This window comes from Sinohyriopsis cumingii, unplaced genomic scaffold (assembly GCF_028554795.1).
Source record: "Sinohyriopsis cumingii isolate HCF-2022 unplaced genomic scaffold, ASM2855479v2 utg000913l, whole genome shotgun sequence".
Taxonomy (NCBI): domain Eukaryota; kingdom Metazoa; phylum Mollusca; class Bivalvia; order Unionida; family Unionidae; genus Sinohyriopsis; species Sinohyriopsis cumingii.
In genome coordinates this window covers 1,175,165-1,194,991 of record NW_028315943.1, presented here as the reverse complement: position 1 = coordinate 1,194,991, position 19,827 = coordinate 1,175,165, and the positions used below count along the sequence as shown (strand labels likewise).

General features: G+C 39.0%; 1 protein-coding gene across 1 annotated transcript in view; it reads left to right on the top strand.

Annotated features, from left to right (window-relative positions):
* The first annotated feature begins 8,922 nt into the window (after positions 1-8,922).
* Positions 8,923-19,827, top strand: part of LOC149773026 (snake venom 5'-nucleotidase-like) — a 31,717-nt gene continuing 20,812 nt past the window's right edge. Inside the window, exon 1 of the mRNA XM_089946825.1 lies at positions 8,923-9,261. Coding sequence (XP_089802951.1) covers positions 8,923-9,261 — 339 coding nt within the window. The remainder of the gene's footprint in view (positions 9,262-19,827) is intronic.

The window sequence follows — 19,827 nt, the reverse complement described above, 5'->3', positions numbered from 1 at the left end:
TATAGGTAAAAAATAAATAAAAAGTACAAAAATAATAAAACCATGTACCAGGAGTTACATAATATAAGTGTGCATAAAATCTTGATCTGCCTTGATCACATGGAGCAGTCTCCTCTGCATACAAGTCCTTCAGCCCATCTCGACCATTCCTGTTCAACACAAGATACATGATGGCTAGTACTAATGGTGGAGGAAGAACCCGTAATAATCCGGAAATAACCACCGACCCACGAGAAGCTACCGGCAAGCTTTCTCACATACCCACATTGGCCGAGCCCGAGACTCGAACCCACGCAGCCAGCGGTGAGATGGCAGTGTTCTGTAACGATGAGCACTTTAGACCATTCGGCTACTCGGGGACCCCGAGGCTAAAGTAGTGTGTTGTATCGGGGTGCTGCTTTTGAGTCTCCAGTTTCCTCAACAATTAATGATCCTTTTCTCCCTCGACATGGGTCGCAACCCAGGGCCAACAGGTTGCTTCCACTCAATCGCTTCTTACAACACGCAGCGATTACTCATCGGGCTTATATTACAACTCCGGACCCGCCGTGAGAGAGAGAGAGAGAGAGAGAGAGAGAGAGAGAGAGAGAGATGTCTGATACAAGGCAAATATCAATAATATTCTCGAAGAAATGGTCACTCTAATATAAACGTAGAGTGATGTACAACTTTTTAAGAACCTTTACCAATTTCATCGATTTTAATGCATAGTTACAAAAACAATGATTTGTGCTAAACGAATCTTTGAAGTCATGGCAGTCTCCTTTTTGACGTATAATAAACTGTACGATATCTACTTTGATAGAGAAAAAACAAGTATTAACCTTTCATGACATCAAAAGAACTCTTTTTAATTGCAGATTTTACATAAATGAATTTCTAAATAGGTTTTCATTTTTTAGTGCTTATCCAGAGTCCATTGTATTTTGTTTTGTTTTGGTTTATTACCACAATCGTACATTTATCATAAAGAAGAGGCTTTATAGATTTCAACAGAACAAGCATATGCACAGTGGAGCTTGTATATAAAATAATTTAAAATTATTTATCGTGTTTCCGATAAAATAATGACACCTATTTCTCTCTAAAACTGGCATCTATGAAAGAATAGCAAATGTAGAACACTCGTACAAATCGTTCAAAAATTAGGCACATACTTATTATTCTCTGAAATATCTTCACCCTTGAATAAGACATGATTTTTTTCTTTCGTTTTGCGTTAAAGTTTGGTTTGAAAGCTTTTGATTATCCTGACGTAATAAGCAAACTCCACCAAGATCCAGAAGAGTTAAGTGACAGGCTGAACCAGAACGGCACGCCGATTATATAAAAATGGCTAGCAAGATGTGCAACTTCTACCACATCTAGAAAAATTGGTAGAATTTTAACACATTTCGAAATAAGGTAAAACCTTTCATGAGAGGAATTGATGGAAAATATTTTTCTACTTTAATTTCCGGTATAAGAACACAGAACGCAACAGAAAGGATTTCAAAGACATTATCGCATCGGATTTTTAAGCATATCTGTCAAGAACTTACAATTGTGAAAATGTTCATAAGGAACTCAAAGTCACAAATAGCACATCCTGCCATATCATGACTACCTTACACGTGTCTCAATAACTGCCCGCGTTCCTTGCTCGACAAACATGCCCCAGCTACCAAGAGCAGAGTATCAATTAAAAAAGTGTTCTCCATGTTATAGCAGTGTTAGGGACCAGCTTCACCCCGCTAAAAGAGACCGCCGTAAAGCTGAGAGGCTTCGGCTTTCCACCAGACTCACTATTCATACCAAATCTATGAAGCCGCTAAGAAGAATGTCACAAATATAGTCCATGCAGCGAAATCAGCCCACTACAGTACTAAGATCATGGAAAGTTCCAGCTGCAAAGAGCTCTTCGAGATTACTAACAAGCTAATGTCAAGGAACAAATCTACACCCCTTCCAACTACCTTCTCTCCAGACGACCTTCCGGACCTGTTTGCAAATTTCTTCCGTGACAAAGTACAAACCATTAGAGATAAGCTTGACACCACTATTTCAATTGACTCTTCGTCACCATACAGTTGGGATACAGAATTTCAGGTGCAACCATTAGCAGCATTTGAACCTGTCTATGGATTTCGTACGTACAATCCTGATGAAGAGTTCACCAAAGTCATATGAACTTGATCCAATTCCAACATCACTGCTGCTTGAGTGCTTAGATCCAGTATTGCCTTCGCTAACTGATGTTATTAATACCCCTCTCTCATCCGGGGAATTCCCATCATTTTTCAAAACTGCCATTGTAAATCTTTTGCTGAAGAAACCAACACTAGACCATAACGTTTTAAAGAACTACACCCAGTTTCTAATCTTCCATTCTTTTAAAATCTTAGAAAGGTTTTTCTAACCCAGCTTGTATCTCATCTACATTCAAACAGTTATTTTTAGCAATGTACACTCTGCATATTGCCGTTTCCACAGTATTTAAACTACTCTTCTAAAAGTAGTTAATGACATTCACTCTGCTTTGGATAGCGGAAAGATTACAGTCCTCACCCTCCTTGATTTGTCTGCAGCATTTTACACAATAGACCATGATATATTACTTCACTGTCTCCAGCATGTGTGTGGCATTCATGATACAGCCTTACTGTGGTTCAAGTCCTACTTGGTCAACAGGACACAAATTGTGTCTGCAAATGGAATACACTCCAGCCCAGTTAATCTCTGTTGTGGTGTTCCACAGGGGACTGTTCTTGGACCTGTTCTCTTCATTCTATACACTCAGCCGCTCTCAAGTGTCAGAGATCATCATCCAGTGTCTCACCAAGTGTACGCTGATGACACCCAAATATACAAATCTAGCCACCCAACTGAAGTTGATGCTACCATCCAAGGTGTAGAGAGGTGCATTGCTGATGTGATATCATGGTTGACATGTAACAAGCTGCAGATGAATGATGATAAAACTGAGGCCATTCTGATCACAACACAAAGACTTTCTCATTCACATCCTTAACTTCAAACAATAAATATCAGCAACACCAACATTAAATTCATACAGTCAGTACTAAACCTAGGTGTTACCCTGGAAAGTACACTCATATTGCACCAACATGTCATGAACATATGCGGTGCCGCGTATCTTGAGCTGAGACGCATCAGCTTCATTCGCAAATCCCTTTCAGTTGATGCCACTAAAACACTTGTGTGTTCATTAGTACTTTCAAGACTGGACTATTGTAACTCAATTCTGTCTGGTTCATCTCAAGATTTACTCCAGAAACTTAAAGAGTTCAAAATACAGCTGCTCGGATCATACATAGAGTACCACAATCAGAGCACACCTCCTCGCTGCTCTGTACCCTCCACTGGCTATCCATTTGATCCAGAATCAAACACAAAATTTGTTCTCTGTGCTACGTTTCACTGACGGACTCTTGTCCAACATACATATCCGACCTCACCCATGTGTACACACCAGCAAGATACTTACGCTCCTCTTCTGACAATGTATACTCATTATTCCAACTATGAAAACAAAGTCATATGGACAGAGTTCTTTTGCATACCAGGGTCCAGCAACATGGAATGAATTGCCCACTGAACTTAGACACAAATATACAGCGATCTCATTCAAGAGTGCTCTTAAAACTCACTTATTTCGACTGCAAGAACAAACTTAAAGACCTAATAATGTTTCCTACCTTAAATATTCTCAGCATATTTTTATGTTTTCGAATTTCATGGTGCTTTTTGTTTTTGGAATCATATTATTATATAAATGTTTTATCTTATAGGTGTTGTGTAATGTTATAAAGCGCTTAGAGCTTCTAAAGATTAGGCTCTATACAAAGTCCTCATTATTATTATTATTATTATCTAATAAAGTTTCTTTTCTGCTCTTTTCACATTTGGCTCAGGTGGTATATCTCGCCAATTAATGGCCGGACGAGATTCTAAAAATAGGAGAAAACAACAACAACGCACAAGTGGATTGAAAGAGCAATACAAACAGTCTTAACATTTTCTCTCATATTTACCCCTGTGTGGCAACATTGTAACCTGGTCTAGTGGTCAACATGAAAGTGGGATGTAATAGTTTACCTAGGAGGTATAATTATATGATATTCCAGTAGGATGCAAATATCCGCTAGAAAAGGCACAAATTCACTTTAAGATGGTTATGACTGCGTATTAAGTGGCGAGATGACCATACCTTATTGTATTGCTTTTCGATAAACGTTATCTGACGTAATATTGAATGTGAATATTGTTTTATCCCAGAGAAGAAAATCTGACACGTATTAGGTTGGGTATTATATTTTTATTTTTGACGAAATAGTAGCTCCTATGGACCGTTAGCGACCCGAAGAGAGAGAGAGAGAGAGAGAGAGAGAGAGAGAGAGAGAGAGGTGGATGGGTGGGTGATATTTGGAGAGACTTACCAAAATGCCCACCCCTTGCCAACACTGATTTGGACAGGAACGGAGGCAGCAAGTGATGTCTAGATGCCGGCAATTTGAGTTCGAAAAGTCACACAATTGTATGATGAAATTTCTTCTAAGCATCAGAGAACGGTCAATTGTATTTTGCATAAAAAAATGTAAACTCTATTTCTAAGAAAAAGTGAATAATTCAAATGTCATGTTCAATTTCATTTTATTTATATGATTGATTTAATTGTTATATTTTACATACAAGGGCTCATTTTGTTCTTTTCTATATCTCAGGTCAGATCTTCTTTATTCATTAATTGATGTCATATTTTATAGTATTATTTACTAGAACCGTGTAATAACACCGTGGTCGATCATCTCCTAGATAACGATAACCGTAGCACCATACGGAGTGCGAAATCTCTCACATCATGCCACCACTACCTCCTGACATCTGAATACAACGCCTTCCAGTTTTTACTGTAGTGGAAAATGTTACCTGACACGTACTGATAGAAAAGTGCGTTATAACCGGTTTGCTTGTGGTTATTCTTACACTCCTTGTTGAGAAGTACAGTTTGTATTTAGCAATGGCGCGTACCAAGCAAGGACAAAGCAAGTTTAAGTGAGAATTTTGGTGAGACGTTTATACACACAAACACCTTTTGTATATTTGATATTGTATTTAACCATACATTCTATCTCGACTTTATTTACTGCATGTATTAATCCCGGCTGGGATTAGCATGCAGCCGGCAGGACTGAGATATATACTTACCTCAGTTTAAACCATTTGTTTTAAATCTTTTGCCTTAAGCTACCAACATAATACCAAAGAAACAACAAACATTGGCTTAAAGAGATTTACAAAAACCTATTTTTGAGACACATTGACCGCCTTAATTTCCCCAAAAACAAGATTGTTCTTAGCATAGCATAATTATAGTAGTGTGCGACCTTTCAGCCTTGACTTCAGCTCAAACGCCTACCCGGAAAACATAGAAGGAGGTACAATGCCAGCCAGGTCAGCGCCGCGGGGCTCTAGACTTGAGTAATATTTCCAAACCATGGTTGAGGGCACGAGACTCATTGTTTGCCACCCCGAGGGAGTACAGACACTGGACTTCGGGATAACACAAACCATGCCGAGGCAAAGTGAGATACTAAAAGCACTAAACACCCTAGGAATCGACATAGGAAAAATAGACGCACTGTAAAATGGAGGGCTCAATAAACTAGTGTTATACCCTAAACAGAGAACCCCCCTAATAGAGACGGATACCCTACAGATCAAAGGAATGCTGGTTACGGTCACCAAAACACCACCATTTATAAGAGAAATCGAACCCAAAGCAACCGAAATACATATTATGGGTCTCCCACTTGAAGTTGATAACACGGAACTGGTGCAGAAGATTGAATAAAGTTCGGGACCAAAGTCATCACACACAAGATGGCTACTGTGTGGGGCTTTGCCCCTATCAAATCCGGGATACGCTTTATCTACGTGAACAGAGAAGAGGCAAAGAGGATACCTATATATTTCCATGTATTAGGTTTTAGACTAAAAAGCTGGTATCAGGGCTGTGAAAAAGACAGAGCGTGCCCCTTATGCCATCAAACAGGGCATGGCCCCAGAGAATGCCCAGGAACAAGAGCAACAACAGAGATAAATGCAAATGAAACAACTTATGTAAGCAAAGTTACCGCAAATAAACAGATCGATCAGCAACAACAACAACAACAACAAAAAGAACATCAAGAACAAATGCTCAGCTTAATCCGGCAGATAACTGAAGAAAAGCAAGCAGTGGAAGAAGATACCATACACTCACTCCCGGAAATTGACATTACAAATATTGGAGATGGCCAAAAAAACTCGGAATGGGAAGAAATCTTGAGCCCGAACAGAACTGGAAAAAGCCACACACCTGCAAGGGAGAGTAATATACTCTCCAAAAATAGATTTGAAGGACTGGAAATAGAAACAACATAAGAAGAAGCAGAAAATGAAATGATGGGAATTAAACCATTGACGTCGACACCCCTATCCAGAAGAAACCTACAAAAGAGAAAAGCGGACTTCGTATCACCACAAGAGAAAAATACAACACCCATGAAAGAACCAACCGAGATAAGAAAAAGCACACCCAAAAAGATAAAGGAAGATGAAGACACAGATGAGGATGAAATGGGAACCGAAAATGAGAGCGAAAAGGAAAAAGACGTGACTAATGAAGAATAAGAAATAACAAAAATAGAGACAGAAATTGAAGCAGAAACAGAAACGGAATATGACAGCAAAGAAGGAACAAGAGAGACTGTAATAACAAGCGAACCAAATAGCACACTACAAGAAACAAATCATACAATGATAACAGAAAATGAAACCTCGCCCAACTCTTCTGCTTCAAACACATGCATGATGCATGGTTGACGGGAGAGGCTGCAGTGAGACGGCATATGGTCAGAGTACCCCCCAAAGTGTCCACTGTGTAAGAAAGGCCCTTTTAGTAAAACACACACAATATTACAATGCATGCAAACCAAAAACAATAGAGAACAAGTTATAATAGAAATACAAAAATATGAGACATACAAACCACAAAACCTTTTGTACCTTGATGGGAACTTTAACAAAAATACACTATACAAAATAACAAATTACAACTATGAAAGCATGTGGACAGATGATAACAATAGATAACAGATGATAATATCCCCTATGAGGAAAGTACAGATAAGGACGCCATGGGACTATGCCACATGGCGCTACGCGAAGTGAACAGGCCCATGGAAGAGTCTGGAAAAGGAACCCTTATGGAAGGGATAACAAAAATATAGAAATAAGTGACACTTTTAACAATATAAATACATCACACTAGGTCCCCCCCCCCCCTTTTTATATAAAAAATACTAACCATAGTACAGCTCCATACTGTACTAAAAAGACAAAATATAATTAAAAATATTTTGAAACTTTGGCATAAACTTAAATAAAAGAGAACCTGCTCGAGATGGGAGACATACATAAAATAAAGAAAGTACAGACCCCACCTCGAGCACAGTTCAGTCTTTCTCAATATACGAGAGCGACATATAGCGCACACATAAACCAGTAGGGTTTTAAAGTTATATACAGTATAACGCTACTCGCAGAAAATTCCGAATTAAAAGAACACTCCCGGTGTAATGTAAACACGGGAGAAAATAAGACAACTGGGAATAGATTTGACCCAATATGCTGTCCCCACAAGAAAACAAAAAATAGCAATCATAACACATAGCACACTCATATAGCAAACATGGGACATAGGCGACCCTAACAAGGTCGACAAAAATACAAGGGAAGGAACTCGGAGAGGGTAATGGAAATCACTCTCGGATGAACAACCCTATAGACACGCTAGGGAAAATTTTGAAATACCCCTTTCGAAATTACTAAATAATCTTAAATTCTAAATTTAAAAAAAAAACAACAACCAAACAACACACCTTCGGGGGAAACATAAACACATAAACCCTTTACAACCTTTTGGCTAGATTGGGGGGGGGGGGATCTGTCTGGTGCACCCCCCCCCCCAAAAAAAAAATTAAAAGTACATGTATTTTTAATGTAGGCCTCTACGAGTCCAACACCCTCGAGTCCAATCCCACAACCATTCAAATTATAGTTAAGGTTTTGTGGTCTATTATTGCGGAATCTAGTAGCGAATGCCAGGTACTATTAGATACAGTAGAACTTGATGTGTATGCAAAACGACAAGAAGTAAAGCAGATGACGCCTGATGCATATTGGTTGTTGTAACACAACATTACGAAAAGAGTTAATTTTTTAAAGAAAGAATTTGAAAATTATTTTAAAAACAGATCAAATAACCACATTGGGACTGTAAGAAGGAACCTCTGTCAGAAGTTAGCATTGGTATTGCCCTATAAATCACATGGGGGTGTGTGTCAAAAGTCGTAAAATGTATGAAATTATTCTATATAAAACATGTTTTGTTTATCAAAAAAAAATATGAAACTTTAAGTGCATGTTTTGCATAGTTGTATGAGTCTAACACCCACGAGTCCAGTCCCACAAGTTCTAAATAGGGAACAATTTAATGAAATGAAGACAAATAACGAAAGAAAAATATACGTGATTCAAAATAGACCTAATAAGCGACAGCGACGCTGATTTCTAGGACAAATATTTACTGTATCTGATTATGAATTAGTCTCGACTAACATAGCAGAGGAGACGGTGTTCTAATGAGGTTGAATGAACAGTTGAACTCCAGATGCATATACTATACAGGATTCAGGTCTGCCAACCGGTCAAAGGTCAAATTAAGGTAACAGAGCGTAAACAGGGGCAAGTTTAAAAGTTAAGGCATCAGAGTGTAAACAGGGGCAAGTATAAAACATCATGCTTGATCGGATGAGGTGAAGTATTCCTGTACTAGATACCGTACTCACGGTGTATCTTGGCGATTACTGGTAAATCATGGGCGTTTCAAAGACACACTTGTTGTTCTTTATTGCTGTCGTCGATCTAGTGTCCGTACGCTGTTTTAATCTGACTATACTTCATACAAACGATTTTCATGCTCATTTTGAACAGATCAACAAGTATTCTAGCGACTGTACAGTGGAACAGGCCCAGAAGGGAGAGTGTTTCGGTGGCATTGCACGAGAGGCGACAAAAGTTAAAGAAATCCGATACACACATCAAAATGTGATTCTCCTTGACGCCGGAGATCGGTTTACTGGAACCCTCTGGTTCTTGAAGTACAAGGGTTTCGCATCTGCGTACTTTATGAAAACATTACAGTATGATGCCATGGTAAGTTACTACTACTACTAATAATAATAATAACGTATTTAAAGAGGGGAGCATACTTACATTATGGCCGCATTAAAAGTTTATACGTAGAACACTCGTAAATTCATAAATTAAAACTCGTAATCCCAAATGACATTGACCTATACAATAGTAGAAAATGGTATTGTTAATTTAAAAGAATAAAATACGAGGACACTAATTCTGCTTCAACCTCCCTCCCATTTAATGATTGTTTGCTACGCAACTGATTTATATTATGGTACAAAAACATTGCATTTTCACGAATATCGAAGATACCAGTCAAACTATATGGGATTTTGTGTTGCAAGATGAACTATATATATAAAAATTATAAAATAAACAACACCAACATGTAGAATGTGTGATCGATTTCGCATTAATGTTTCATCAGACTGAAATCAAATTGAATTCAATATCACTTGTATGTTTATTTTATAATTTATCAAGAAAACCTTGACAACACCATGGCATCAACATATGATCCACGAATTAGCAATAGAACGACTTATTTAAGTGTGCATTATACGTAATACAAATATTGATACAACTGTTTATCTCCATTTAGTAATAAATATATATGGCGTTCTAAGACGTCTGCTATGAGTTGGGGTGGGGTGCTCTCAATATTTTTTAAAATTACTATGGAACTCCCACTCTGGCTCGTTTTTGTAGGAAGTGAAATTAGTGATTAAGAGAAGTAAAGCTCCGAGCCCCCAGTCAGCAATGCCGACAGTTAAATTATTGAGAACACAAAGGTGAAATTCAAAAGAATAACAATTTAATACAATTTAAACGATATTAATTTCTCAACCAATCTTCTTCCTCTCGACCATGTAACAACCTATTTCATCACGTGATTATAGTGTGAGATTGCTTTCCCCTGTACTTGGTTTCTGCTCATCTGTGTTCTACTCTGCCAATTCCTTTGCTCCTTCCGGCGTTCTCCGTACTACGATTCTTCCTATACTCTACCCCTTATTGTCTACTTTTCTCCTCCTCCTCCTTCTCTCTCTCTCTATCTAGCTACTAGGCTTGTTCTCTGCCTACTGCCTTGTTCTATCCTGTCTCTCCTCTCTGAGACTCGGGACTTAACTACCAGGTAGTTATGTCCCCAACAGATTCCTTTACGAAGCTTTCTGTCCTTAGAATGTACTAAGGGTTTTCCCGCCAGTTCACGAGTGGCTTCCTCGGAAAAGATTGCTGCTTGACCGATACGATGGCTTACAATAACTAATCCGTTCCCCGCCCAAATGACCGTTACATTCTGGTTAGAATTGATGGCCCCACCCTACTTCAGTTCCGATTGGATATGAATTCTACCCCAGTCGGTCCAATTTAACAGACGAGCCTCAGGCCATCTGTCAACGCGAAGAGATTTACACAGCAACAAGGGTCCTTTGTTCTAGAACAAAGCTTCCAACGTCTACATGTGAGTTTTGACACCCAACGAAGCAGGGCTCTTATACAAACACGAAATGCTACGATAACCACAGGGTTTACATATACACATGGCTGCTTACCCATTCCTTTGTTCCTGACTTACGTAATTATTGCGGGCAGGCAAACGTGACTATATATATATATATATATATATATATATATATATATATATATATATATATATATATATATATATATATATACACCGTTCCATTATATCGCGATTATAGCCGTGACGTTATTGGGGATAACCACAGGGGTGGGAGAGTCTCACTGGTTTTGTTGTCAGAATGACCATTGGCTTACTCCATATTTGACGACTAAATGCATTCCAAATTTTACTGTCATGTTAATTTAGAATAAATGTTTCTAAAGAGAGATTTTAATGCTAGGGCTAATAACGTTAATTGATTTATGAGAAAAGACCAGTTTCGTTTCAAACAAATCGATTTTTGTTCCAACTACGTTTCTTTCAATAATAGAGCAAAACTTATTGACGAGTTTCTATTGCCTAAGCATCGAATAATACTAAGTGAAGGTGGTATCACTGAGGTGTTAAAATGTTGGGTTTCCGGTCTCTAAGCCTAACCCGACCGATGACATCACTGCTAGTTGCAAACAAACCTAGTTTCTTCCACCTCAGCAAGGTTATTCAAAGGTAATAACCGAGAATTTGACAGTACCGCAATGGCTAATTCACGGACAGGTAGTTTCTTTGTTTCAGAATCGGTCTAAAGTTGTAATATTATATAACACGTACTGAGATTACCCAAAGTACTTAAAATTACGAATTCTATCAGAAGACATTTATAAACATGAAGCTGAATTGTTGACAAATTTTCTCAGACAACGTGACATGCATCAGATCTGACTTCACATCACGAGGAAATGGCTCTACCCACCTTTCTAGCATTTTAAAACACGATACGTTAAATGAATTTTTCATTGGACAACTTACTGATGTGTCTGCTTTTGTGATCTTCTTAGCGTAAATGTTCATCTCACTGTGTTATATTTTCGAACAATCTATGAGTGAGATTAGCAGCTGTAAAATTAGGACACTTACAGAAGGGACAATCCATTATCTATTATCAACACAGAGAAGAGAAAAAACCAAAAAAATCTACTATCAACATAGACTAGCCAAGGAGTTACTGTATATAGTCACACTATTCCACTTTCACAAATATTCTTTAGTTTAGAGACAATGTCTATTGTTAGGGGAAAAACAAACACACACACACACACACACACATACACACACAAAGCCACACGCATACAATGAAGTGTTTACAGACAAACTTCCATTTTTTTACAATTCCTACAAACAAACACACAAAGACAGATACATCGCTTGGCAACTTGAATTAGTCTCTTTTCTAGCGATCTCGTTAGCCCTGAGAAAAGCTGTTTTTCTCTAACTCAAAATAAACATGGTTAATGGTGAAATCTCCCTGGGCTGACACCACAGACATAACGGCGGCTCAAGTCATTGTCCCAATTGACTGTAGCTGCTGGGAGTGCAGAGGCAGCTTCAGTGGCCTCACCATCCTATGCTTCAGTTTGCGGGACCCTGAAGACTCTCTCCCTTGTTATCCTTTGTCCTGCTTGCTGATGTAGCTGTGGAGGTGTCCTCACCTCAGGATTAACCTCACACAATGGCCTTAGTATGAGGTAAAGCAGGATCATTTTCTTCTATTTTTTTCTTTTTCCTCTCCTCCTTCTCCTACTCTTCTCTCCTGGCTGATTCTTCTATGACCTCCATGGCCAGATCGTCAAGTATGTGCATGGCACACTCCATGTGCATTTGGAGTTTGAGTAATTTACTGATTCTGCTGATGTTGTCACTGTTGTTTCGTTGACGATGGTTAGCCAGACTTACTAACGCTCTGCTTTATATTCCTGAAATGCAGACGTGAAAAACATTCCCCTTACGCAAAAACTAACAATGCCCATACCACCATCAATAACATGGAACGTGCGGACTTAAAAGAAACACTCATGTTCACGTTTTTACCTAAAGACAAACACATACTATCATATAAGTCATAGAAACGAAGTGCTTATAGACACACTTTTCGTATCTACACACAAACACACACACACTATCTTACAAAGTGAAAGAAAAGAAGTGTTTATAGATACACTTCTATTTTTTATCTACACAATCACACACTATTTTACATAGTCAAAGAAACGAAGTTTTTATAGGCACACTTCTATGGTTTCATAGCACAGACAAACACAAAGACAGCCAAATAGTTTGTGGTAATTTGACTATCATCTCTTTTCTACAGTGCTGGGATATTCCTGAAAAGGGATGTTTTATTGGGGAGTTATGACAATCTCTTATCGTCTAGGATTGCGTCCCCGTTTGGCTGCAGGCTTTCCGACAGGATAGTGTCTGCTTCAACGGAAAGAGAAGGAGATCTCTTTTCGTGTCCACTTGACAGTCCACAAAACTTCAGTCTGGTTCCTGCGACTGCTGCTGCTGCTGCTGATCTCTCTGCTTCTGAAGTCTATACTTCTCCGTCCATTCTTCTTGTCCCTTCTTGCTTTCCTCTTCAAACACTTCTCCTATTAGGTCTTGAGCCGTATTCAACATCCTGACATTCTCTGTCTCATAAGGTTTGGGTATCAGGTTTTGCCTGACACGATGTGAATTCACGTGGGCTTCGTTCAACTTGGTTAGTCTTGAAGTCATCTTCATAGGTGGACGAGTGAACATAGGATGGTCAGACTGGAGATCGCCTTGATTTATATGGTTGAAGCGCAAAAGCGATTGAAAACATCCCTGCTGTTTTTAGAGTCTGAACGATATAGTTTATCTTATGGTGAGGGATAGAGAGAAGTCAATAAGCATGCATGGAAGTAAAAAAATTTAAAAATAAATCACCAACAATTTTCCAAACATAAATTTTTTATTCTACAAATCATTAACCAACACATCATATAACATCATTACAAGTTTTCAAATAACAAACTACTTTTGACAAGGTTGACAAAGTTGTGAAATTAAGTTAGACTTTGACTATTGAAAGTCATTGGGCCATTGACGTACACTACTTGTCCTACTTAAAGACACGATATATCCATAATGGTCACAAAACCATCGATCTACTTTTTCATCGTTTCTAGAAGAACCACGATAAAAAAGTCATTAATTGTTCAAAGGAATATTAAAAACTGCGTTGATGAAGAAAATACACACAATATTGTCCACACACCATGTATTCTGTGATTTGTAATTACACGTTGTTTAATCTTGTCGTCTGGGCATTTCTTCTCATAAAGACGATGATGTAGTTTTCCAAAGGCGGTAATCCATACGAATCAAAATACTCCACACACGCATCGTTGGGGAAGGTAGCCGACTGCCCAGTGGGTTCCTGGGAGATAACTGTCGTCCGTATTGATGACATAAGCTTGATGGTCATTAGGTTTGCGACGAGGCGGTTCATCTTTAGCGCACACAACAGGATTTCAAGAAGCAGTGTATAAACTGTTGCTCAAAAGGTAAAAAAGTTCCCAGGTATGCATTTTCTTTTGTTTTGTTTCTGGTCTCACAGGTAATAATTAGTCATCAATTCAGTTCTGACGTTTAGCTTGAAAATCTCTGTCAAGTCATTGTCTCTTCGCTTCGTTTCCGTACTTTGGGCCAAGAGAGCTTGGATGCGATGGATCTCTAGAGCAGTCAATGGAGGGGATGAATGATCACGTAAGTCTTTATACCACTGATGCAACACTGGTTCTTCCGAAATGAGACCTGAATCGTCCTCCAGATGCTCGTCCAATTTTTATTCTTTAGTCATCACCATGCATTTATCGTGTTGAATTTGACTGGGATGATCGTTTGTGACATCCATAGCAATTTTTGTTGATACAGCCTGTAATGGTTTCTGCTAGGTCTTTGTTGATGGGTTTTGATTAAACGATATTATTCCATTCCATTTCCAAAGATTCTCTACCATTCAAAGAGGTCTTCCATAGCTTCCAGTCGTCTAGAATGACTTCTTTCATACTGTTGAGTTGTATCGTATTGTCAAATTTGGCATACAAAATGACGTTCACCGTCTTGGGCAGAGGATCTTTAAACTGAAGTTCCACACGATTTTGGCCTGATTGTATAGGGTGGAAATGTTCCTTGTCGCTGCCTTGGTCTGGAGTGAAATCAAAAGTTCATAAAGCGTAGTCTCCTGCATAATCGTCGTTAGAAATGCCGTGACTGGTGTTGGTCCCTAACTGACATGTAGCTTCGTACGGGAACAAGTACGATCTCAAGTAATTATTCTCGCCAAACTTAGGTTCGAAGGGTCTGGTACACAACGTCATGCCATCGCGACTGACGTCAGGAGCGGTGTCGTCCAGTAGCAAATATCTTGTCGTCGGGGTGCTCGTCTCTCCAGGCTACTAAATTATCTCCTTCGATGTTAGGGTGACGGTGACACAAGCGATCGATGTAGATGCAACTGTCCGTGTCAAAATAAGCACACGATCTTCTAACAGTTTTAAAGCTTCGTGCAAGTTTAAGCGAGCATGGGCTGTCACGTTGGCTTCAATGATGACATTTCCAAATTCGTCATCCTCTACAAAGTCCAGTTCTTCTTTGTAATTGACTAAGATCAACGTTTCACGAAGAACGTCCACTTGTTTCATGTATTTGGTTTTGTCGTGAATCATCTGGAAGTAGCCTGAAAGATCGGACAAATACTATGTCTTGGGTAAACTCGGTTGTTGTGACATTTTTCCCCACAAACAGTACAACATCACTTTGGCAAAGGATCGTCGACCTTCGTTTTTCTCTACGTGGTCTAAAGTGATGCCTTTCTGTTCCAAGTATTTCTTTTGGTCCTCGAGTGGCCGTCATGTCGTTAGCGCGCAGGTCAAAAGCACGCCTACCAATGCGCGCCGATAAAAGCGTTCACCGACAAAAGCGCACAAGGCATACATTATAAAAGTTATTATGTCAAATAGATAAGTAAATATTCGCTATTTAAAAGATGTTTAATATTATTAATATGAGTTTCAGTGTATTATTTCTGTCACTGTTCAAAATGCAACGATATGCGCATAATCAAGACAAACAAGGCAAAATGATTATAAAAATTGATATAATTTTCATTTTTTATATCTATAATTTTTCAAATTGCAACATTATGTGCGATTCCGCGCAGATATTCGATCAAGGGTACGTTACCATATTTTGGAACCAAAGCTAGCAGACGTCAGTTATGTCTGACATACTTTGATTTCGATGCCTCAGGCTGTCTAAATCCTGCTCGATATCCTTCGATCGTAATCTCAGCATGATCTTGCTTATTGCGAAAGTGGTCAACCAGCTTGTAGACAGACGGATGATGACAGTCTACTGTCTGTTGAAACGATCAATGCCATGTCTCAACCAAATTATTAGTGCGTGGTAACCTGTCGTTTACACGGTTGCGTATGTCCACAAATTAATAGGAAATCTCGTATTTCCTCTACGGTTTCTTCTTTGTCTTCCCACATAGTTGTCTTCCCAGTAATCTTTGATTGGTGTATGTTCCGGAGGGTTGCTTTCCACCAACTCATCAAGAGCGTCTGGAACATCTTCAACTGGAACAAAACTGAAGGCTAAAAACATTTCGACATACATGTGAACATGTACATCATCACGGTAAGCATCGCTAAATGATATTCCTGTACTTTGCGCCACAAACATTGTTCTTGATGGAAGAAGCATCCTGATAACCGTGCTCCTGCGAAAATGGTTGCACGTGCGTTTAGACTAGCTTTATCGAAATCGGCCATAATGCTAGCAGGATTAAGACCAGGCTACAGTTCGAGAAGTTTCTGCATGTCGCGTTCATAGTCATGCTGTTTTCTCCTGCAGCAACACGTACAGGATAGGCCGAGTTGCTAATTAAAGCATGGATAGTGAATAGCTGAGTAAATGATGTCGGCGCAACTTAAAAAGTACCATCGATACATTAGTGATCATTTTGCTGTATAAGGATAAGTTTTTCAGTTGTTCCGAACATCAGAATGCGAATATCATCATCCGCACCCGAACCCTACAGAAGCAAATGAGTGTCTCTTGCAGATTTTTGCAGAGATTATAGAATGGCAATATCGTTTTATGAAATTATGTTGGCGTATGGAAGATGGTTTTTCTTTCTTCGTCGTTCGATCGCACTCTGTGAAGCCGTATACGATGGCAACATACTCGCTGTCTGCAACGAAATTCCGAGATAGCTTTGCATGATTATTTCCATTGGTCTCTCGGCGGTATTTATTGCTCTTCAAAGGATCTCTGCTACTGTCTTCTTCGCTTCGTTGCTGTCCGGATCTGGAGCATGGTTGAATGAAAAAAGCGTGTTCTGCTTTTTCTGCTGTTTCAAAAATTTCCCAAATTCTTCTTTCTGCCTCTGTTTAAAATCCTCGACGTGTGGTACGGAGGGAGAAGGCGGCAAAGTTGCTGTTACAGGAACAAATTCTTGTGAAGTAGAGAAAAAATCCATTAAATCCCAATTAAAATCGGTCTCTTCTGGAAGTAGGACCGTGTTTACTTTGGTAGCCAATGCTATGCCATCACTTCTCGTCGTTACACCCGGTGCATCCCATTTCATCATATTCTTAGTTTCCGTCATGTTCTAACATTGTCGCATTGATTCACTGTAGACAGACGCTAGCGCATCTATATAAGAAATGTTATATCACAGGTAGCTCTCTTCGGATTGGAAGACAGACTCCGCACTCTGACTAAATTTTTTAACCCGTCTGTTTGGATTGGTGAAAGAACTCAATCTGTTTCGATCCGCTCTTCCACAATAGATAACCGCAGTTCACTTCATTCACTTCACATGTTCTCTTCACAAGATGTCGACAACTTAGAATCGTGTACCCTCGTATCGTCTATGCTGTTCAACTCGCACTATCCCATGTTTGTCAAATCATCATGGGCTATCACCCAAATCATAGAGATAGCCCTTTGAAAAAGAAGGATCTATGTGAAGAGACATGGCTGTCTGAAGAGAGTCTTAATCTACAGACCAGAGGCCAGACGATGTTTGAAGAAGAAAAGAATATCCGTGAGATGCCCTCTATGTTAACTGAATGGTGTTAACATAAAATCCCAAATGCTTTTTTCAGGGCCACTCCAATGCTTCGAAAAGACAGTTTTTTTTATTGACATATTAGTGTATTCGTTTTTTTTTTTGGTTTGTTTGTTTGTCTATGTTTATAAAGTTATATGTTCCGCCTCGCCAGGCGTTATATAAAATTATATGTCTCGCCAAGCGTTATAGCATTTTTCCGCTGTCCTGCTTCGCCGGATTGAGGTCAGCTACTTGTAACATTGTTGCCAGTGTCCATTACCATGACATCATCCTGTTCCGTTTCCCATGACGCTAAACAGGCCCAATCCGTTGTTAAAATTCCCTTGACGCTGTATACGGCCACCTATGTTAAAATTCCCCTGTTAAATTCCCTTTGACCCTAGGGTACATCCAGCCGATCTAACACTAAAGTCCCCTTCACACTATAATGCACCCATACACTACTAATATGACTCATAGGCAGTATCTGCAAGTCACCTCTCGTATTAATTTTCCATTCTATGTTCCGGTATGTTTTTTGCTATCATTCCGGATTCCGCTACTCATTTCATATCTTGGTCAAGTTTTATGCTAGTCCCTTTTTAATGTAGGCTGATTATGTTATCTCATTTCGTCCAAAAATTTGTTCTAAAAAAAATAAAAGGCCAAACGGCAAACAAAGAGTAAAAATAATATATAAAGATTTATTCTCCATATATGACGGTGTGTCCGTGTTTGCACGTGTTCTGTTATTGTGTGGGGAAGCCATGCTAGTGGTATGTACATGTCTCCCCTTGTCTGGCTGTTTGAGTACCCATGTGTTGTGCACCAGTGTTTTATCTGGCTCCTCCTCATGTCTGTCTGCTTCGCGTAGCGCCATGTGATAGAGCCCGGTGGTATCTACGCTCAATACTTATTTCGGCACACAGGACCCTTGTTCCCGTCTGGAAGACTTCTTGTACCTAGATTGTAGTTGTTAAAGTAGTGTTACTTGAAAGTGAGTTTCCCTTATGTATGTGGTGAATATTAGGTATTCGTATACACTTTGTTTTCCTTCATCAAGCCTGTGAAGCCCGGGAAATGGGAGAGAGGAGCACACCAGCCAGAGCACAGTCTGGAACCACAGCCTAGGCAGGGCGGTGTACCACAGTGGTCTTCTTCCTGCAGGGTTTGGGAGGAAATTGTTGTTCCTTGAGTAATCTACCTCTTTATCCTGATAACCTGCCTGCATTTCAACATTGTTGTAATTACATGATCTATAAATGTTTGGATTTTATTTCTATCTGAAATTTGGTCTAAATACAATATATTATTATCATGGTACCTTACGTTCTGGCCGATTAAGTTCTTTAAACGTTCCCTTTTTGCTCTATTTTCATCACACTGGGTGATTACGTACTTTTGTGTGTAAGATTTGCTCTCCTGCATTGTGGGCAGTTGCGGATCTTTTTTTTATCATGTGTCGATTCAGCACCACTTCTCCCGTAAGAAATGCGTCGTGCATGTATTTCAAGAACATACTTTGGCTCTTTAGAGGTTTAACCCCCAACTACTCTCCTCACACTTCCACCCATTTTATCTGCCCATTCTTTTGTTCGACTTTCATTAGCATATTCTTTGTTGAGTCTTCTCTAACCAATTCGTACGTTTCTTTTTCTTCAGTTTCCCACTCGTGTTTTTTGTCCCTATACCTTAATAATAACATTTTGTTAAAAAATCTGTACATCTTGGGTGCCTCTAGTTGTTTAACTAAATTATCATTTCTCTGAATGTCTGCATTGTTTCTCATCGTAAATCCAAAACCAAGAGATATATAAACTTCCCATGCAAATGCTCGTTTGCTTTTATTAGCTTTGTTCTATTTAGTATGATTGCGAATTTTGTATAGAGTAGATTTGAAATGTTTATCCCTCTCTGTTCTTTGTCTCTGAAAAGGTATTCTGTTGGTAAATAATGTAATGCTCCGTTCCATAAATAATGGATACTTGGCTTATCCAAATCTTCAATTTGTTTGTTTTTGATATCAATT